Source organism: Pan troglodytes, chromosome 16 (genome assembly GCF_028858775.2).
Source record: "Pan troglodytes isolate AG18354 chromosome 16, NHGRI_mPanTro3-v2.0_pri, whole genome shotgun sequence".
In the NCBI taxonomy this organism is placed as follows: Eukaryota; Metazoa; Chordata; class Mammalia; order Primates; family Hominidae; genus Pan; species Pan troglodytes.
In genome coordinates this window covers 58,709,477-58,731,602 of record NC_072414.2, presented here as the reverse complement: position 1 = coordinate 58,731,602, position 22,126 = coordinate 58,709,477, and the positions used below count along the sequence as shown (strand labels likewise).

Below are 22,126 nucleotides of genomic sequence, written 5' to 3'. Positions count from 1 at the left end.
CCTTCTCCTCCTCCCAACCCTATTTCAGAAGGGAGGAGGCGGCACTCCTCACTTCCATGTTTATCCAGAGTGAAGTTCTGGGAAGTGGAGGCTCAGCTCCGCGTCACTGGGGCTTGGGTCCCAGGCTCTGGGTTTGCCACACGGGCCTTTTTCCACCTCCCCAGGCCTGAAGCTGGAATTGCATGACTTCCTGGCTCACTTGCTTTTTTTTTTTTTCCTTTTTCTCTAAAGTCGTTATAAACCTGTTTATCTTTGGGCTGCAAAGGGCCTAGGCTCCAGGCAAACAGAACTTATATGCCAAGCAGGAAGTGGTGGGAAAGGGGGATCTCTCCAGGGCCAATGGGGTGAGGAGGAAAGACGGGACCCCATTCACCCAACAAAACCCTTCCTCCTTCCTCCAATTCAACACCCATGTGCCAAGTGCCTACACCATGCCAGGCACTACCGTCGGAGGTGGAGAAGTACTGAGCTAGCAGCAAAGTGGGTGAGCCGACCCACGCTCACTTCTGCTAGCAGAGTGCTACTCCTGAAGCCTGTGCCATGAGTCAATGAAGGATGGGGTGGCCAGCTCTGCTGTGGGGTCAGGCTCCAGAGAGAGGTGATATGTGTGGGACCTTCAGAAGGAACAGGAGGAGCCAGCCAGATGGGCAAAACCAGCCTGGCAGGACATTCCAAGTAGAGGGACTGGCAAAGGCTGTGAAGGAGCCTAGCATGCAGGCAGTTTGGGGCAGAGCCTGTGTGCCAGGCTGACCCTGGGCCTGCTGGAGGCAGGGACCCGGGGAGGATGCTGAAAGGAGAAGTGATGCCAGCTCCTCCGGAGACCTGTGCTCCCTGCCTTCCCCCTTGGTTTATTCCTTCCCAAATTCATGAACAATGAGAGCTGGCGGCCCAGGCTGATGATCCTTGGCCCTGGGTGCATGTTAGATTCACCTGCAGAGCTTTAAAAAGGAACTGAGGGAGCCAGGTGCAGTGGCTCATGCCTGTAATCCCAGCACTTTGGGAGGCCGAGGTGGGTGGATCATGAGGTCGAGAGATTGAGACCATCCTGGCCAACATGGTAAAACCCCGTCTCTACTAAAAATACAAAAATTAGCTGGGCGTGGTGGCGGATGCCTGTAATCCCAGCTACTCAGGAGGCTGAGGCAGGAGAATCACTTGAACCCAGGGTGGGGCAGAGGTTGCAGTGAGCCAAGATCACACCACTACACTCCGGTCTGGTGCCAGAGCGAGATTCCATCTCAAAAAAAAAAGAGAAGGAACTGAGGGGGAAGGGGAGAGTATCTAACAGGGACTCTGATGTAACTGGTCTGGGGTGGAGCCCAGGCATCAATATTTTTTCAAAGCTGTCCGAATGATCCTAATAGGCTCTGCTGTCAGGCAGCACCCTCATGAGGCCCTGGTGAGAGAATGCCTCCAAAAACCTTTTGTTAGTGCTGTACCCATCAGGGGTGAAAAACATAAGCTTCGGGGTCAGCCCCACCTCACTACGAATCTTAGCTCCACCACTTACAAGATGTGTAACCTTGGTAGTGTTATCAGACAAAATACAGGACGCCCAGTTAAAATCTGAGTTTCCGATAAACAGCAAATCACTTTTTAGTATGCGTATGTCCCCAATATTGGATGGGACACATCACGCTACAACTCATGTGAAACTTTTTTCATTGTATTCTGAAATTCAAATATAAATGGGCATCCTGTTTTTTGTTTGTTTTTGCTAAATCTGGCAACCCTACACCTAGAGCTGGTCCTTTAACTTTCCTGAGTTTAATTTCCCCATTGGTATCGGTGAAATCACCGAGATGGAAGAAGGCAGCAAGATGCTTGGCATACAGCCAGCACTCCGTGGGTGGCTTTGCTTCCATCCTCCTCAGAACTTTGTTCTCGTAGAGGTTTTTTATTTTTTAGGAAAAATTTCAAGCATCACCAAAAGTGAAAGAATAGTAACAATAAACCCCCATACACCCATGTCGTGGATGCCGTGACACACCCTGTCCAGGTCATCTTCACTTCTAGCTACTGGGAGTTTTGGGGCAATGGCTCACAGATGTCCCTTTATCGGGAGAACTGTCCTGGGTCAGGCAATGATGCCTCCCTCCAACGTGGGGTGTGTGTATGTGTGTGTGCATGCACACCTGCCTGCTTGTCTGCCTGCAGCCAATGACCAACTGACATGGAACAAAGGGCTGGGCCCCACACCTCAAAGTGTGACCATTCGGAGGAGCAGTTCCCTCTCCACATCCCCAGGGATCAGGCTGAGCTGGACTCCAGTGGAGACCACATTCTTGCTGCCCCATCATGCTCCCCTCATTCCTTTCTTCTGAGAACACGCCCCCCAATAAACTTTGTGCATCTGAATCCCATCTCAGGCTGTGCTTCTAAGAACCCAACCTAAACTACCTCTCACCCAGATTCAACAGTTATCAAGATTTTTGCCACACTTGCTTCATCTAGCTCCTTTTATTTGGTGTTTGGCTTGTTTGTTTTGGCTGAAGTACCTCACATCATTTCCCCCTACATCCTTCATGATGCATCTCTAAAAAAATACAGGCAGTTAAGTTTTGACTTCCTTCCCTGATTGCCCTCCCAAAGGAGAAGGCTCTTGTTGGGGAAAGAGTCATAACTCCCAACAGTGCCAAGGGACAGAGACCAGAGGCCAAATAGGCAGGCACCCGGCCATCCACTCTGGCTCCCACCCAGCCCTGGACTATGGTGTGGCTTTGGTGGCCAGCAGGCCATGGTCACCTCAGGTCCCACCTCTTTTGTGTGGACCAAGAGCTCTGGGATGGTGTCCTGGCATCCTCATCATGACGCTGCCAGGGCCTGAGTTTCTCTGTATCCTAAAAGCAGGGGATGGCATGAAAAGGCCGAGCTGGCCGTGGCTATTCTGCTGGCCACAGCCCCTGCACACCCTTCTGCTGGGACCCTGGGCGGTCCTACCCACTGGGAGACACAGCCACGAGGGTCCACACTCTACCATGCCATGGAACCTGCTACGGCAGGGGGCAGCATGGAAGGCACAACAGCTTTTATTTAAAAATATGGTAAAATACACATAACATAAAACTTACCAACTTAACATACATAGTTTTAACGTGCATAGTTCAGTGGCATTAAGTACATTCACAATGTTGTACAACCATCACCCTATCTAGTTCCAGAGCTTTTTCATCATCCTAAATGGAAGCCGTCTACCTAATAAACAGTCACTTCCCGTCACACCAGCTTTTGAGTTCGGGGAAAAATTGGGTTCTCATCGCAGCTCTTTCACTTGCTATCTGTGTGACTCTGGTAAGTAAGTGAAACTTCTCTGAGCCTCAGTTTCTTTATCTGTAAAATGAAATAACTTATAGGGTGTCATAAAAGTCAAAGCTAAAGGGTAGTGCCAAGTACTTAGAGCCGCTCCTGGCACTATTAAATAAATGCCAGGCTAGGGCCTCTCCGACTAAAAAGGCTCTTCCCCTCCCTCGACCTCCGCTCCCTGCTCTGTTCCCCCTTCAGTTTCCCGAGCTGTCTGCAGTGACCAAGGGAGAGGAGGTTGCTTCCGTCTCCCAGAGGCAGGGCGAATGGAATGAGCATTAATGCGTTCCAGTGTTTTCCCCTTGCCATGCCCAGAACCCAGTTCCAAACCAAAGAGTTACAAAGGCCTTTAAACTCCACACTCAGTACCTCGGGGTGAGGTCAGCCAAAACCCGCATTTCCAAGCACAGTGCTTTTCTACTCTGAAAACAGCCAAATGTGAACTGGCCACTCCTGAGGGTCAGAGCTCCCGGAAGAGCCTTGGGCCTCCTGGCTGCAAGCACTGATGGCCGCCTCTCTGGCCTTTCCCTCCCTCCCGGCTGTGGAGTCGCCTCCCAGTCACCATGCTGGGTTGCCTTTCCCAGTCCAAATCGGGGTGCAGGACCCCAGCTCGGGCACAGGAGACCTGTCCTTTCATCAGCCTCTGTGCAACTGCAGGCCAAGTGCCCTGCCCTGTCAGTTCTGTAAAATGAGGAAAGGATTCCCCATGACAAGGACTCGGCTCTCCTCCAAATCTCCCATCCTGCAGTTTATGTGAACATCAGTGCCCAAGCGGGATGGGACCTCACCAGGTCTTTGAATCCAGTTTTCTCCATTGCCTTCCATTTTACAGACAAGAAACTCACACCCAAAGGCTGAGGCAACTTGCCCAAAGTGTCACATTTGTTTCTGGGAATCCAGAAGAAATAAATAAATTCTTCACTTTACAACTCTTCCCCTGAAAAAACACACTCAACACCAAGCATCCAAGCCATGAAAGTCCTATGCATATATGGTCAGGATATAAAAATCAATTATATTTCTATACACTAGCAATAAATAACTGGAGAATGTTTAAAAGCAACATTTACAATAACACCAAGAAACATGAATTACCTAAGTACAAGTTTAACAATAATGTGCAAGATCTGTGTGTTGAAAACTACAAATCATTGATGAGAAAAATCAAAGACCTAAATATATGGAGAGATATATTATGTTCATTGACTATAAGAACCAATATTGTCAAAATGACAATGATGCTCAAATTCATCAATAGATTCAATGCAATCCCAATCAAAACCCTAGCAGGCCTTTTTTGTAGAAATCAACAGCTAATTCTAAAATTTATATAAATATGCAAATGCCTAGACTAGCCAAAACAACTTTGAAAAAGACAAAAGACTCACATGACCTGATTTCAAAACTTACTATAATAAGCTACAGCAACCAAGACAGTGCAGTATTGGTAAAAGGACAGACACGTAGACAATGGGACAAAGTTAAGAATCCAGAAAGAGAACCACACATATATATCAACTATTTTAGACAAAGTTAATTCAAAAAGAAAAGAGTAGTCATTTCAACAAATGATACAATAATAGAACAACCTCTATATGAAAAAAAAGAACCTAGACTCATACTTATACCTTATACAAAAATTAACTCAACATGGATTATAAACCTAAATGTAAAACCTAAAACTATAAAACTTCTAGAAGAAAACATAAAAAAAAATTTCTGTCCTTGGGTTTGGCAGAATTATTCATATAACTGACATAAAAAGCATGAAAAGAAACAACTGATAAATTGAATTTCAGCAAAACTAAAACCTTCAAAAGACTTCATTTAAAAAAAGACAAGACACAGACTGAGAGGAAATACTTGCAAAACACATATATTTTAAATGGCTGCTAACTAGAATATGTAAAGAACCCTCAAAATTCAATAATAAGAAAACAAACAACCCAATATTTAAAAATTGGCCAGGTGAGATGGCTCACACCTGCAATCCCAGCACCATGGGAGGCCAAGACAGGAGGATCATCTGAGGCCAGGAGTTCGAGACCGGCCTCGGCAACAGAGCAAGACTCTGTCTCTAGAAAAATATATAAAATAAAATAAAACTTGGCCAGATACAGTGGGACACAGCTGTAGTCACATCTACTTGGGAGGCTGAGACATGAGGATCACTTGAGCCAGGAGTTCAGGGTTACAGTGAGCCATGGCTGCACCACTGTACTCCAGCCTGGGTGACAGAGTGAGACCCTGTTTCTTTGGGGGAGGAGGGGAAGTGCAAAGATTTGAACAGACACTTCACCAAAGAAGATATACAGATGGCAAGTTAGCACATGAAAAGATGTTCAACATCATTCATCATTAGGAAGGTGATTTAAAACCACAAGGCCAGGCGTGGTGGCTCATGTCTGTAATCCCAGCACTTTGGCTGAGGTGGGCAGATCGCTTGAAACCAAGAGTTCAAGACCAGCCTGGCCAACATGGTAAAACCCCACCTCTACAAAAAATACAAAAAATTAGCTGGGTGTGGTGGCGCATGCCTGCAGTCCCAGCTACTCGAGAGGCTGAGACACAAGAATCACTTGAACCCGGGAGGCAGAGGTTACAGTGAGCCAAGATCACATCACTGCACTCTAGCCTGGGTGATGGCACGAGACTCTGTCTCAAAAAAAAAAAAAAAAAAGTCACAATGAGATACTACCGCTTATCATTAGAATAACTCAAATAAAAACAAACTGATCATATCAAGCGCTGGGGAGGATATAGAGTAATTAGAATTCTCATATACTGCTGTTGGGATTGCAAAATGGTACAACCACTTTGGAAAACAGTGCCTGTTGTAAAGTTATATGTACCTTCAACCATATACCCAGCAATCCTACTCCTAGGCGTTTACTCAAGTGAACTGAAATCCACGTTCACACAAAAATCTGAACACAAACCTTTGTAGCCAAAAAAACTGGAAATAACCCAAATGTCCATCCAAGCAACAACATGGATGAATCTCAAAGCAGTATACTAGTTTTAAAAAAGGTACAAAGGGCTATTTGCTATATAATTACATTTGGAAGATGGTCTGGAAAATGCAAAACTATAGAGACAGAAATCAGATGGCTGAATGCCAGCAGCTCAGGGTTGGGGTTGGGCTGACTACAAAGACTCACCAAGGAACTTTTAAGGGTAATGGAAATGTTCTCTATCTTGATTGTGCAATAATGGTTACATAATTATAAAAATTCATATAATAATACACTTCCACAAAATTTTACTGTATGTTGATTTTATCTTAATAAACCAAAACAAAAACAACAAACTCTACACAGCCTCATGAGGGCTTCTCATTTCTCCACCCAGTCTCTGAGCTCACTAATAGAATGTGACAACCATTCTGGCCCAGAAAATAAAGTGACTCATCCAAGGACACAAGCTCTGGAGGCAGGCAGGCCTGGGTTCAAACCCCAGCTCTGTATTTACCAGCTTGGTGCCACTGGGCAAATTACCTCTCCCCTCTGAGCCTCAGTTTTTTCATCTATCAAGTGGAGATAAGTTACAATACAACTCGTCTTGTTGGTAGGACTAAATAAGCTTGAGGAACAAGAGACAGCACAGTGTCTGCCATCTGTTTTGTACTCATCTTTTAGCCACTGTTATTACTACTCCTACTGCTGTTGTCATTATTACTATGAAAAAGCCAGGACTGACTCGTGGGTAATGACTCCACACCATGTCCTCCTGCATGAGGTGGGCCATGCCAGGCGCCAGGGCCACCAGTTTCCTGGTTACAACCTCAAGACACAAATGCAGACCAAGGTCCTGCCCAAAAGTCACTCACAGTCTGACTGGGCCAGCAGATAAACTCAATGCAAATTCAATGCACTACAAGGGAGCAGTATAGAGATGAAAGCCACTGAAGGTTCAGAAGAGAGAGGCCACTGTGGGCTGTGCAATCCCTGAAGGCTTCCTGGAGAAGGCAGGCTTTTCATGAACCTTACGGACAAATCAGATGTAACAAAATCAAAGAAAAGAAGCTGTCAGAAAGAGAGGAACCAGCAAATCCCTCTACCCCAACTTCTCCCCCATGACCCAGCCTATCCCTCCATCCATCCCTGTCAAAAGACAGTGGGCAATCCGCATCCTTGGCATTTCCTTCCAAGGAACAGTCCTGCACCAAGGAGAGGTGCAGGCATGAAAACAGAGAATCCGGACACCATGCATCAGCGGGGCACCCACATGTGTCCCCGCATCTGGGCAGGAGGGTCTGATGGAGGGCTGGTCTGGGATCTCGGGCTTTAACTCCCTCCCCACCTTCTTTTTCCATGGACCTGAATTTGAGTTTGTCTGGGGAGTGTTTTCTTAAGCCCAAGTGTTTTTCCTGCAGCCCAGGCCCACCCCCTCCCCGCCCCTTCTGCGGGCCCAGGCCCTCGTCTGGAGCAGAGGGCCCAGCGAAATGCTGACTGGCCCGGCCGCGGTGCCGCCTTTGATGCACACCACTCTCCAGACTTCAATGTCGCTGTGTGCACGGCCCCTTTAATAAGTTATTTCCGTGGAAAACCCTGGTAACTCGGTTGTGAATCAAGCCTATAAACACCTCAAACCCATCAAAGCACCCAAGAAAGGGAGGGGGCGGGCCAGGGAAGAAAATCCCTTATGGTAACTCACACAGTGCTCCCTCAGAAGGGCCTGGGAGTCCACGCTGTCAGAGGGGCCCGGCGCCCCCTCGCCTGGGGCCCAGCCAACCGGCTGAAAACACCACGCTGTCACCCTGAAATCCAAGGATCCAAAGCCCCAAAGGACACTGCCCGTCTGTGTGTCCTGGGGACAATCTTGACCCAACTCCCAGCAAGATTTACAGCCCAGAGAGGCAGACCCGGCCGGCCGCTCCCGGGGTACAGGAATGTAATGTTTTGGCTACCGGTGAAAGGCCCGGTTTATTGGAAACACACTTCTTTTCCAATGTTTAGTTTCCTTTCACTCTTTTCTCCTTTCTGTTTTTCCCAGTGTGCACTGCCCAGGGCCTTAGGAAAGGACATTATGGAGCTTAAAATCCGGCCTCAGGGGTGCCGGGGGATGCAGGGAGATGCAGGGGGACAGGACTCAGTTTTGTCTGAGTAGCAGGATGGCCACCACCTCCGTGTGGGCAGAGGTCCTGGACGCAGAGAGGGGAGACCCTGCTCTAGGCCGAGTTCTGCCACTTGGGAACTGGGGACCAAGCACAGGCGCTGCCCCTCTCAGGGCCCCATCTGTAAGAGGGTGAATGAACCAAATCCCCTCTAGACGGGCTTCTGACTAAAACGCTGTGGTCTTAGAAAACAGTCTGGCACAGTATCTAATAAGGCTGACCACACATATAATGCAGAGCTCAGCAATTCCACTCCCAGGTATGTACCCAAGAGAAGTATGACCTTGTGTCCTCAAAAAGGCTGGTATAAGGTATTGATTGTAACATCATGGGTAGAAACCAAAAGCTGGGCACTATCAATAACTGGAAACCATCAGTAATAGAATGGATATGTTAGACTAGTAGAATCACGGTCCATTCCCACAGAATATTATCTGGCAATGAGAATGAGCAATCGGCAATACACAACAACAATATGGATGAGGCCAGGTGCAGTGGCTCACATCTGTAATCCCAGCACTTTGTGAGGCCGAGGCGGGCAGATCACGAGGTCAGGAGTTCGAGACCAGCCTGACCAACATGGGAAACCCCATCTCTACTAAAAATACAAAAATTAGCTGGGTGTGGTGGCGCGCTCCTGTAATCTCAGCTACTCAGGAGGCTGAGGCAGGAGAATCGCTTGAACCTGGGAGGCAGAGGTTGCAGTGAGCCGAGATCACACCACTGCATTCCAGCCTGGGCGACAGAACAAGACTCCACCTCAAAAAAAAAAAAAACCAACAAAAAACAAACAAACAAAAACAAAAGGATGAATCCCACAAATATTCTGTTGAGTTAAAGAAGCTATATTCCAAAAAGCCAACAAGGTATGCCTCTGTGTGTATCGGGTTCAAAAACCAGAAAACTACACAATGGGGTTAGAAGTCAGGATAGAGCTGAGGTACACTTGGGGAGTGGGGAGTGGCTGAAAGGGGACATGAGAGGGGGCTTTTGAGGTCATGGTCTGTTGCTTCATCTGGGCTATAGTGACACAAGAAAGCTCACTTTGGCCAGGCGTGGTGTAGCTCACGCCAGTAATCCCAGCACTTTGGGAGGCCAAGGCGGGTGGATCACCTGAGTTCGGGAGTTTAAGACCAGCCTGACCAACATGGAGAAACCCCATCTCTACTAAAAATACAAAATTAGCTGGGCGTGGTGGTGCATGCCTGTAATCCCAGCTACTTGGGGAGGCTGAGGCAGGAGAATTGCTTGAACCCAGGAGGCGGAGGTTACCGTGAGCGGAGATCGCGCCATTGCACTCCAGCCTGGGCAACAAGAGCAACACTCTATCTCAGAAAAAAAAAAGAATGCTCACTTTGTGAAAATTGTTCACATGTGACATCTGCACTTTTCTGCATGTATTATGTGTTGGTAAAAAGTTTACATTAAACAAACAAAAAAACTCTACACTTTGGGGCCATATAAATCCATTCGCTAAGCCCACAGTCATCCGTGTATCAATTAAAAGGATTTCTGGGACGCCCATCCCTAACCTACCAGATAGAAGTCCAGCCCTCCCTGAAGTGGCATTCAAGGCCCTCTCCCTGTGGGCTTCATTCCTTACTGCCCTGCCAGAATCACTCCCCATTCCCAGAACAAGTGTCCTCACATCTTCCTGCCTTTGCCCAACAGTTTCCTAAGCTGGGATGCCCTTTCCCTGCTTAAGCCTGGTGAAACCTTGCACCTTCAAACCCAGCTCTGACCCCAGCCTCCCTGGCAGCCGCCCTGGCACACTACTTATTGGAGAAACAGCATTTATGGCTGGGCACAGTGGCTCAGGCCTGTAATCTCAGCATTTTGGGAGGCCAAGCCAGGCGGATCACTTGAGGCCAGGAGTTCGAGACCAGCCTGGCCAACATGGTGAAACCCCATCTCTACTAAAAATACAAAAATTAGCCGGGCATGGTGGCGCACGCTTGTAGTCCCAGCTACTCGGGAGGCTGAGAGAGGAGAATCACTTGAACCTGGCAGGCAGAGGTTGCAGTGAGCCGAGATCATGCCACTGCACTCCAGCCTGGGTGACATGGTGAGTGAGACTCTGTCTTAAAAAAAAACAAGAAGAAAAAAGAGCCAGCACAGTTCACAAAAGACCAGGCTGTTTATCCCACGTATGCTTATGCCCAGAAGTAATCAGGCACCGGCCAGGGGCTCTGATACAGAAAGGACTCCTGCCTTGAGGGGGAGACAGTCTGGGGGCTCTGCGATCCTTCCAGGTCCATCTAGATTTGGGTTCTTAGCCCAGGCTGCGCATTAGAGTCACCTGGGGAATTAAAAAAAAAAAAAAATCCCAATGCCCAGTCCAGCCCCAACCATTTTTGGAATGGGGTCTGAGCTTTTCCAAAACTCTTCACAGGATTGATGTGCAAAGAGGGTGGAGAACCAATGATTTGGACCAACTGACCCATTTATACATGAACAAGCCCAAGTGGAAGTAGTTTGAGGCCACCAAGAAACAGGGAACAGAGTCAGGACTAGGAGCTGGGCCTCCTGGCCTCCAGGTAGGGGTGGTGCTACCTTTAGACTCAGAGGAAACCTCTGAGCTCTCTCTGGCCTTCGCCCTGTGAGGGAGAATGCAGCTAAGACAGCTGGGCAGCCAGGTAGCAGGAGACAGGGTCTGCCTACTTAAGAGCCTGGGCCCTCTCTCCACCCTCCTCGGCTTCCCTCTCAGTCAAACAGCACAGGAAGCCCCAGAGATTTCATCACCTAGCCCCCCAACCCCAGTCAGAGTCTCCTTGGGCCTGAGACAGACAATCCCAGCTGAGAGAGTCTGGTGGTGTGGAGATGCCTTGGCCTCTCTGTGCAGTCTGTCCTGTTTTATTTTGAACCCTCAGAGGGAAGGGGCAGTGGACCCCTCTGTGAATCACAAACATAACCCCAACGCCTACTACACACCAGACTCTGCCCTCAGAGCCAAGTCCCCCAAGCCTCATTCCCAACATCTGCCCTCGGGGAGCAGCCTAGAGTCCTCACTTTGGAAACAGTGTCTCCTCCTCCCCAGTGATCCCAGGGTGGGGGGCAGGTGCAGGGAAGGGGCCTGGGAGTGACCCTGCACATCCCTCGGGCCCAGTAGCCTCCTCAGGGGCCAAACCTGAGGTCCAGAGTGGACGTGTGGTTTGCAGACCACACAGCCACTGGGTGGCAGGACCAGGGACATTTCCCCTGAATGTCATACATAAGGCAGTGGGCAGGAGGACTGAGGAAGGTGAGTGAAGGGGTGGCAGGTGGGGGAGAACCAGTCCTGGGACACTCGGAGGACACAGGCCCTGAGGGGCTAGCATGGCCACCTGTCTGCAGCGGTGCCTGCTGGGTGCCCCATTTCACCTCATTTCTCCAAGGAAGCTGGAGTCAGACAGCTGTACCCACTCCAACCCCTCTCCCAATGCTCCCCACTGACCACATCTGCCCAGCAAAGCCCCTCACCTTAGCTGTCTCCCATGGCTGCTGAGGAGCCAAATGGTGCCCTGCCCCTCCCAATTTCAGCCCATGTGACAGAGCTGGCCTCCCCTCCTTCTTCCCCACCTGGCATGGAAGGCCTCCCAGCCCAGCTTCTCCCTGCTCTGTCCAGCACTGGCACTACCCTGGACAACTCAAAGAGATCAAAATGACTTCCAGATCCCTATCTGTGAGCTCCCATCTCTCCTTTTAAAGATCAATTAAAGTCTTGGCAATGATTCACCTTGCAGTCTGGGATGGTGGCTTTGATGTCCACTCCAGACATGAGACCTCTGTTTTTCCAAATCTAGAAACTGCTACCAAATGGTGAGGGTAGGGTCCCTCCCTGGGGCCAGAGCAGCCCCTGCTTTGCAGAGATGCCAGCCCCGAGGTCTTACCCTTTCTGGCAGGGGGTGCCAGGTCCTGACTGGGGGGCATGGGGAAACCGGCCATGAATATCAGGAATTCCTTCCACAAAGGACAACTGGGAAAGCAATGCATCTCTGCTTCCCTTGGCAGCCAAGGGCCATGGAGGAAAAATGTTTAATATAAAAACATCTGACAAAGTGCCTTCAGGATATATTTTCTGCATCAAAGAAGTAGCTCTTGGCAACAGCCACTCCACCCTGACAAGGAAACTTTCGAGCGTAGTTCCCGATTGTTACAGATGCCCAGGGAAAGCATGCCAGTGGGGATAGGAGGAGGGGGACCCTAGAGCCCGGCAGGCAGATGGTTGTGATTAGGCTGGATGCAACCAAGTACATTTTCTGGAATTTAAGGTCTCCTCAGACAACCTGCCGGTTCCCCTGATGATGCAGGCCGCCAATGTATAGTGAGGGGTAGGGGCCATCTGCAGCCAGCCCTGGACAGGCACCCGACACCCTGCCTCGCCAGCAGCCTCCCCTCAGAAACCCACCCACCTGCCATCTCACTCGTCATTCATTTATCCACTCAGCAACCACCCAATGAGCAGAGCCACTGGGGGGCTCGGGGTGATCATTGTTCATGCTGAGTCTCAGGTACCCAGGGACACAGAAGCCCCAGAAGCTCAAGAACCATGTTTGTGTCCTGAATCTTCCAGGGCCAGCAAGGGCGCCTTATCAGGCACTGAGGAACCCAACAGACTGCCTGGGTTCCAATCCCAGCTCTATTGCTTTCTTGCTGGGTGACCTTGGGCAAGTTACTTAACCTCTCTGAGCCTGTTACTTCTTCCTTTAATTTGGCTAATAAAAGTGGCTACCTCAGAGTGGTTGGGAGTAGCCCATGAATAAATATATTTATGGCACTTAGAGAGTAACTGGCACAGGTACTCTGTGTTAGCTGTGATTATTAAATGTGTGTGATGATCTTTCTGTCTTTAAGGGCTCTCTCTGGATCTCTTTACCCCAGGCAAAAATTCATTCATTCATTTTCATTCATTCATTCATTCATTCCACAATGACTCCCTGGCTGTGAGCTAGGCCCAGTATTAGAAGCCAGATGAGGTCCTTCAGGACCAAGTATATCCCAGGGTTCCCTGGTATCCATGACCATGATCAGCTGTTTCAGCTCATTCGTCTAGTGTTCAGGACAGCCTCTCTGGATTCATCTTTCCCCATTCCTCCATCTCTCGCTTATTTACTTTCTAGCCACAAACTCTTAGAACGTATGGTATTAACTGCATGCCTCCTTGCTTTTGCACAAGCTGTTCCTCCTACTTGAAAGGTTATCTATAGCCTGTTGTCCTCTTGGTGAACTCTTAGTCATCCTACAAAACCCAACTCAGAATCACCTTCTCTGTGAAGGTGAATGCCCCCTGAATACTCCATCCCCACCCCAACAGAGTTCCCTGCTTTGAGCACATCTCTAGGGCAGCACTCAGCATGATCAGTCACCACTGTCTGTTTGCTGTCTGCCTCTCCTCTAGACCAGCAGCTCCTAGAGGGGAAGGTCCAGTCTTTCTCCATTTTCTATCATCTGCCACTGGCATGTAGTAGATTCTTTTTTCCCCCTTTTTATAATAAATTCTTCTTTGTTTTTAATTTTTTTTTTCTTATTTTTTTAGAGACAGGGTCTTGTTCTGTTGCTCAGGTTGGATCAGAGTGCAGTGGTGCGATCACAGCTCACTATAGCCTCCAACTCCTGAGCTCAAGTGATCCTCCTACCTCAGTGGCTGGGACTACAGGTGTGTGCCACCATGGCCAGCTAATTTTTAAATTTTTTTAAGAGGTAGGGGTTTTGCTATGTTGCCCCCAGCTGGTCTCAAACGCCCAGGCTCAAGCAATCCTCCTGCCTCAGCCTGGGATTACAGGCACAAGCCACCACACCCAGCTGCAGTAAGTTCTGAATAATAGATGTTCAATACATTGACTTGTCATTCAAAAGCCCACACTCAGGAAACACAATAGCCCTGAAGTCCTTTGTCTGAGGCCATGGGGAGTCTAAAAGCTCTGTTACCTCTGATGAGTCAGTTGCCCTCTCTGGACTTTGCAAGTATATCCCCACTGCAGCCCCCAAGCTTTAGTGCCTTGGGATGGAGGGGTGGAGGTCCAAGACACCGATCCCCTCCCTCTTCATGACTTTGTTCCATGCCACAGTTTTGCTTTTGGCCAACGACGGGAGAAGCTAAGATGCCCCAGGACAGAAGCCCTAGCTCTTTGACTACTCCCCACCCCAAGGCCTGGGAGCTGGTACTTACAGCCTGGAACACATCAGCACCAAGGAGCCCCTGAGATCAGTGACCCAGTGGACCCAATATACAGCTGAGCAAACTGAGACTAGAGAGGTGAGGAATTTGCCTGAGGTCACATGGCAGGAAAAGGGCACAGCTGAGCCTAGAAACCACTCTGGCACACTGCCCACCATCCCGCATTGCTTCTTGGCAGACATAGGTTGGCTGGGCCCTCCTTCAGCTGCCTGTTCCCCCAGGACTGCTCTAGTCACCCCCATCACTCCTGCTGACCCCCCCTCACACCTCTACCCAGTCCAGGAAGAATGGGTCCTTCTGTGAGATACTCAGGAGGTGTTAGGAAGGGAAGGCATTTTTTTTTTCCTTTGGTTGGTCAAAGCTAAAAAGACACATGGCAAGGGATTGATGTGAGTAGTGAATACCATCCGTTTGGAACTGGAACTGAATGCTCCTTCTCCCCCACCCATTTCTGAGTTGGAAATGGCAGGGTGGTGCTGGCCAGAATTGGTATCAGTCTGGCAACCTGTCCACTGCCTCTAGGCTGGAGCCTGACCCCTGGGGATAGGCAGAGTGGGCATGGGTCATGCCTGAGGGCCACCTCTTAAACCCAAAGGGACCGGGCTAGGTTCAAGTCTGATTGTTTCAGGGCACCATTCACCCAGATGAAATGCCCTTCCTGCTCTCCAAAACTCAATGAAATGTTCTTTTCAGCTACAACATATCCCCTGCCCTCCTGCTTTCCCTTTGAAACCACTCTGCATACAGCACCCCAGACCCACAGGCAATGAGCACTCTCATGTGACAGGCTGGAGCATCGTCATGTGATAGCAACTTTCCGCAGGCCCTGCCTATCGGTCAGGTGTGATCAGTCTGTGAAAATTCACGGAGCTGGCACTTATATGTCCACTCGGCATGTTTGGATAGAAGTTTTTTAAAAAAATCTTTCCCAGGTCCTGGTCTCTGCCCATCTTGTCTCCCACCAACATCTGGAGCTTTGCTTCCCAGTCCCTCGAAACTCCTTTGGTTTCTCAACATCAAGTTCTTTTCACACCTCCAGGTCTTTGCATCTGCTATACGTGGAATGCTCCAAATCCTGTCTTTCTGACTTCCATTCATTTTTTAAAAGACATCGCCTCTTCCAGGAAGCCTTCCCCAGCTACCTCCCTACCACGCCAAGAGTTGAGAGTTGATCACTAATCCCTTCTTCCTCTGGACCGCCTGTTATTGTTTGTGTCTTTACCTATCTGTGAATACCTTAAGGGCAGAAATAATGTAACTTTTATCTCTGTGCCCCTAGCCCTATGCACAGTGCCTGGAACACGTGATGGCCACACCCACCACATGCAGTGTGACAGGCCTTGGCTGACTCACAGGCATCATCTCATTTAACCCTCACCACTAGGGATATGTTGTTATTATCATCCCCATTTTACAAGTGAGAAAACTGAGGGGCAAAGCAGCTGAGTGGCTCTCCCAAGGTCACACAACTAATGGATGGCCGACTCAGGGCTTGATCGCAGGGCCCACTGGTGCAGAGCCCATGCTCTTCAGCCCACCACAGCTATAGGGACTCAGAACACACTGAATGGACTGAACCACACACCCTGGAACACGGAACTCTTAGAGTCTGTTAGATGAGGGTGTTGGACGAGAACACACTTGGTCCCTGTAATCAAGAAAACAGCAGGAAATGACACCACACACACACACTCCTCTCCCAGCTTCAGTAGGCACTGACGATAACACCAGACAGCACCAACCCCAACGGACCCCGGAAATGGGCAAACGGCAGGCACAGTTGCTACCGAGTGGCAGGTAGGTAAGCAGTGTGGACCCACCTTGGGTTGCAACCCTAGGTGGGTCCACGCTGCTCTGCTTGCTGTATGGCTCTGAGTCAGTCTCCCAACCTCCCTGAGCCTCTGTTCCCAAACTCTGCCAACTTACACAACGCAACAATCTACAAAATGATCTGCGCCCTCAAGGAGCTTACAGTCTGGTTGGTGGAGGAAAGATACCCACATCCAGCTCAGCCCCCAACTCTCCATGTAGCCTACTGTTGCTCCCTTCCTTCCCCTGGCATCCTCCTTTCTAAACTGAAGGGCCTGCTCTCACTAACACAGCTCTAAAGAAACCCACATGCTGTGAGGACTGAGATACCAGGCACAGAGGGCCAAGGTTCCAGCAAGGACTGCACGATCCCAGTGATGGGCAGCTTAGACCATGCCTTACATATAGCTGGACAGTGACTGCCCAGCTCCCACCCTGAGGGCCCTGCCCAGTGTTCCATAACAAGCGTCCCCGTCCCCATCCCCTTCCCCGCGCTAGACCCTGGCAGGGGTAAAGTATCTCATTTAACCCTCACCATTAAGGATATGTTGTTATTATCATCCTCATTTTACAAGTGAGAAAACGGAGGGACAGGGTGCTTAATAAAGCACTTGAATGGTTATCTTACAGGCACTAGAATAAGACAGCAGAGGGGAGCCACTGGTCCTAAAGAAGCTTGCCCAGTGTGCCGCCTCCAGCCCCACAGCATGGAGTCAGGCAGGCCCGGGTGCTTAAGCAGCCCTGCCACTTCAGGCTCCCGCTAAGTGACTCAGAGCTCACCCAGCCCGGCCTGGCCAGGGCTCCTTCCCTCACCCAGGGCTTAAAGCTCCTTATGACATGTTCATTGTTTTTCTAGGCTGGAGTCAGAGATGCTGAGAGAACCCTGCCCTCTGCCACCAGCCTTTCTCGGAACTGCCATTTCTTCATCCTGCAATTCTGAGAATTATGGCATGTTCTACTTTAAAGTTGAAAAAAAAAAAAAGTTTGCCTACCAGCCACTCACACCTTAGTATGAATTTATTTAACTAGCTTCTCTTCCTTTCCTCCCCAAACTAAACTGAAATCAAGCAAATGGAAGAGGAAAGGAAATACAGCAGAGAAGAGGACAGCCTGACAGGGGCCTTGGACAGTCAGGTGACAGCACCCCAGGCCCTGAATTAGGCAAGGAAACCGGAGTGCTGAAGTTCTGAAGGTACCCCGAAAGTTCTAGGCTTTCCATTCTTCCCAAATCCCATCAAAGACTCCAGGTGTAAGGTCTCCAGATTTGGTTAAAGCTCTGCATTCTAGCCTGCCTCCACCACCCCCCTCCCCAGTGACCTTGGTGAAGCCACTTGCCCCCTCTACACTGTTTAGTGGGAATCACGTATCCAAATTGGGAGCTAATGTAGAGATCAAATGAAGGTTTTCCATCAACTACTCAGCAGAGAGCTGAAGCAAGTGCGTCTCCTTTCCTGCGGCCCCTCGCCCTGTCATGCCTCCTTGCCTGCCTGGGCCTGGGACTAAGCCTCAAGAGGCCCATCCTTCCCCCAAGTGGCCTCAACAACAGGTGCTGGGATTGTCATTGTGCGAGACAAACTAGGGCAGTCTCCATCCTGGGGCTGCAGACACCCTGTTTGGGGATGACGTACATCCCAGGACACTGAGGGTAACAAGGCTCTCGGGATCGGCAGACCCCCAGAACTCCGGGAGATGGAAGGCCAGGCCAGCAAGTGGTGTGATCTCTGGGTGGTCCCCAAGGTTTGTCCAGTAGTGGCCTGGAAGGGCATGGAGCCGCCCTGCACCCTCGCTAGCCCCTCATCCCCTTCCCCGGTACTTAAATCAGGACAGGTGCCCACCAGGCTCCTTTTGATCATTTTACTTTGCTCCTGCCAGGGTCTGGCTTGGGGAAGGGAACAGGGATGCTTGTTGTAGAACACTGGGCAGGGCCCTCAGGGTGTGAGCTAGGCAGTCACACTGTCCAGGCTCATGTTCCAAGCCTTCCACTTACATTATGGGCAGTTGGCCCAGCAATGAGCCTCAGTTTCCTCCTCTATGAAATGGGGAGAATCACACCTGTCTCACAGGGTTGTGGTAAGGAGTCAATGAAATGGAGAATGCTGGCGCTTAGCAAAGTGCCTGACATGTAGTGAGTGTCGATAAATGTCAACTGCTGTCATCATCAGCACCATCATCATTATTTGTCCTTAGACATCAAATGCCCCGGCCTGGCCCAACACATTGTGCCCACCTCTGCCCCTCACCTTTCTGACTTCACCTCCGGTCCTGCCCTCCCACACAACCTTGCATTCCATCTTGCAGAATGACTCGTGCCTTCACCATCCACCAAGACCTGTCACCCCCTAGGCCATTTCCCTCCCTGAATATGTCCTTCAGTGTGACAGCCAGCACAGCCCCATGTCTTTGGGCTCCCAGTAGGCAGGCGGGCAGCTTAACCCACAGGACCTCAGATCCCTACAGCACAGAGCAAGCTGGAAAAGCTAACAGTGGGCCCTCAGGGGGGAACATTCCACGCATGGCATCCCTGGAAGGGACCAGGATGACACAAAGGGAAACACTCCATTCACCTACTGAGGCCACCCAGAACTCACACCAAAGTCCTTCAAGACCTCACTCAATGTCCTTGGCATAGGAAATCCCCAATTTCCTCCCCAGATCCTTCCGCTCCTTAGAATTCTAAAGCATTGGACACATTTTCCAACACAGTCCTTTTGCACAGTCATGAGTAGCAGGGACCTTCTCACCACCCAGTACCAAAGACTGCTCTGGGATATCCGGGTGGAAATCTCAGACACAGGCCCAGTGAGGCCCAAAGGCAACAAAACTAATGGCCTTGGGGTCTCCTGAGACTTCCCAGCCTCTGGATTGAGGGAGAGGCCTCCTGACAGTGCTTGGGGGTCTGGTCCTTTCAGCCTGAGCCACACCAGGCCCCCTCTGGAATGGCTGGGATCAAATGAGATTACATCTGCAAACACCTTAAAACTGTAAGGTATGCACATGCACAGACACACACACACACACACACACACACACGGACTTTCCATCATTAACAATAGGGAGAAAGAGGATGCCAAAAAATTACCCATCTGTCCAGACAACCAACGCCAATGGAATCCATCTGAGGGCTGGCAGTGACACAAAATCGTAAATTCAGAAATACTTTTAAGCCCCTTGCTTCAAAATTATATGTGGCTTTCACTCGTGTAGGTGCAGAGGAAAAAAAGAAAGGATTGAAATTTTAACTTGTGTTCATCTGGTTGGGCCTTTGAGGGAAAGAAATTATTAGAGAAGGAAGTACCCTAATGAAGGGAGCCACCAAAGACCAGAAGGCACTCAGGAATAGGACCCAGAAGACCTGGACCCCAGGACCACCGCAGCCCAGGACCAGGTTGCCCATTGTGGGACCCTGTATGGCAAGTCACATTCCTGCTTCCACTTCTAGCCTCCCCATCTCTGCAACAGCCATACTCTTGTAAGCTCCCATGCCTTGGTGAGAAGGGAATGGATGGGCGAAGGCTCTGGGCTGGGGAAATGGCCAGGCAGCCGTGAGCAGCCAGTGCTGCATTATCCTTAGAGTTGCAGAGAGACTACATCAAGAATGACAGGACTTTAGGGGAAATACATTTATTGAAGGTACATTTGGCCCTTGCAGAAAAGTGGGGGACAAAACAGTGATGAAGAGCACAAACCCTGGAGACAAACAGCCCATGGCTGTTCCAAGACAATGCACATAAAGCGGCCAAGTGGAGTGCCGGCCATAGCATACACTCAATAAATGGCTATGATTTTGGCGACTGCTACCATGGCATGGATGTGGGGTGAGGGAAGAATGTCTCAGATGGAGACACACAGCCATCCAGACATGCCCACTAGGTATGCAGCCCCAGCCTGAGGGGCTGTCAGTCCCAGCCAGCATGCCACCAGGCCACCATGCCACCAGCCATGCTCCCAAAGGGCCCCACAGACCTTGGTCCTGGCCCTTGATGTCCCCAGTCCAACACCAACCTCTCATTTCTCAAGGAAAGTTTGATTCAGGTATTCCTCCAGATGTAGGGGTCCCTATGACCAGCTTCTAACTGCAGGGGACAGAGGACTCCAAACCACGGTTCCCTCGGCTTCCTACCCAGCATCTGCTGCTCAGGGAGAGACACAGAAACCACTGGCTTTGCCAAACTCCTCACTTGCCAGATCCTCCCTGCAAGCATTCAACCGGCTCCAATTCCCCCAATCTTCTGACCCTTCACATTGGTCCCTCCCCTGGAGTGAGGACAGGAGGAAGACAAATGTATACCACATCCACTTTGCTGCCTCTTGCAGCTGGGGGAAGAGGATCTCTTTCTAAACACGAGAGGGAGAGCTGTGCTGAGCTTTTATCATTTCCAAGCGAGACAAGAGAGAGACAACTGGTTAAAACGTGGTAGACAGGTGCTTTAAAAGTTATCTTCAGGTTACACTCATACAGACTGTTCTTAACCCCAAAAACACCAGCGACTGAAACACTGGCAACCTTCCCATCCAAGGATTGGAGGAAAAGGGAAACAAAAGAAGAGGGGAAGTCAAAAAGTCTTCCACCAAGCCCCCTCCGCAGCTGTCCCCTTCGATAAATTTCAACACAACAGCAATGCACAAGAAAAAATGCTGACCTGAGAATTCACCCGGAGCAGTGATGAGGGAGTTGGTAGCCTCCGTTTCAGTGTAAGACAATGTGGAATCGGACAGATCTGTGGGAGGAAAGAAAAAGAGAACTTAGTTGGCCGTGGGGCAGCGCTCACTTTTTTCTTCTTTCTCATGCATCTGTGTACATGTGCATGTGTGTGGATGTGCGTGCTTGCAAAGGGCAGCATGTCCCTCCCAACTTTCTGATGTCACCCTGTAACCCCATCTCAGGATCACCCCAGACCAGACCAGCCAGCCCAGGAACTCTTCTGGAAAGTGCTGACTGTGGTGAAGCTGGTACCTGAAAACGCTGCAATTGCCCTGACCACAGAAATAACCCAAGTTCAGGGGACCGAGCAAGTAGCAACTTGGAGCCTCCGTGGGTAAGGTTAAATTAAGCCCCTAAACAATTCATAGTTGCTGTACTTAATTACAACCATTAAAATTCTTGAAGTTGTTCCTTCTTGCTTCCTTCCTTCCTTTCTTCCTTCCTTCCTTCCTCCCTCCCGCTAGAGCTGGGGAAACTGTTTTAACAAGTCACCAGCCGTCCTCACTCTGTCCCGCTTACACCCCTCTAATTAAGGGCTCAAGCATTTGCTCCCAGATTAACTTTGTTTTTTCTCTCCCCTCCCCCACTCCCTAACATCCAAACCTGCTCACAAGAGCAACTTTTAATGCCTGGACTGTTTTTTTTTTAAGGCGTTCTTTTTTTTTTTTTTTAAGTAGTTTTAAGTACTTCATATGTACATTATTGGTTTTCTTCTGTCTGCCGAGCAGTTAGATGAGAAAGAGAAATTCTTTTGCACATTTTCTATAGAACACTGAGCTGCTAGTTTGACAAGCCGATGCCTTTTGGGACAGGCCGACTTGGAAAATTTTTCCTGGGCCTGTGCCTCTGCTACCAGCAATGGGTGTTGTCCCCGTTAAGGGACAGGCCTGTCCAGGAGTTGGAAGGCCTGCAGCACACACATCTTCTCACCTGGCACAATCCAGGACTGGCTCGGGTGGCCCCACCTGGGCCCAGCCGGCCCAGCACAGCTACTCCAGGCAAAGGATTCCTGGGATAAAACCGTTTGCCCAGGCCCTCACTA

General features: G+C 49.8%; 1 protein-coding gene across 1 annotated transcript in view; it reads right to left on the bottom strand.

Moving 5' to 3' along the window:
- SMAD6 (SMAD family member 6) overlaps nucleotides 1-22,126 on the bottom strand; it is a 79,432-nt gene that overhangs the window by 44,000 nt on the left and 13,306 nt on the right. Inside the window, exon 3 of the mRNA XM_523105.9 lies at nucleotides 21,023-21,100. Coding sequence (XP_523105.4) covers nucleotides 21,023-21,100 — 78 coding nt within the window. The remainder of the gene's footprint in view (nucleotides 1-21,022; nucleotides 21,101-22,126) is intronic.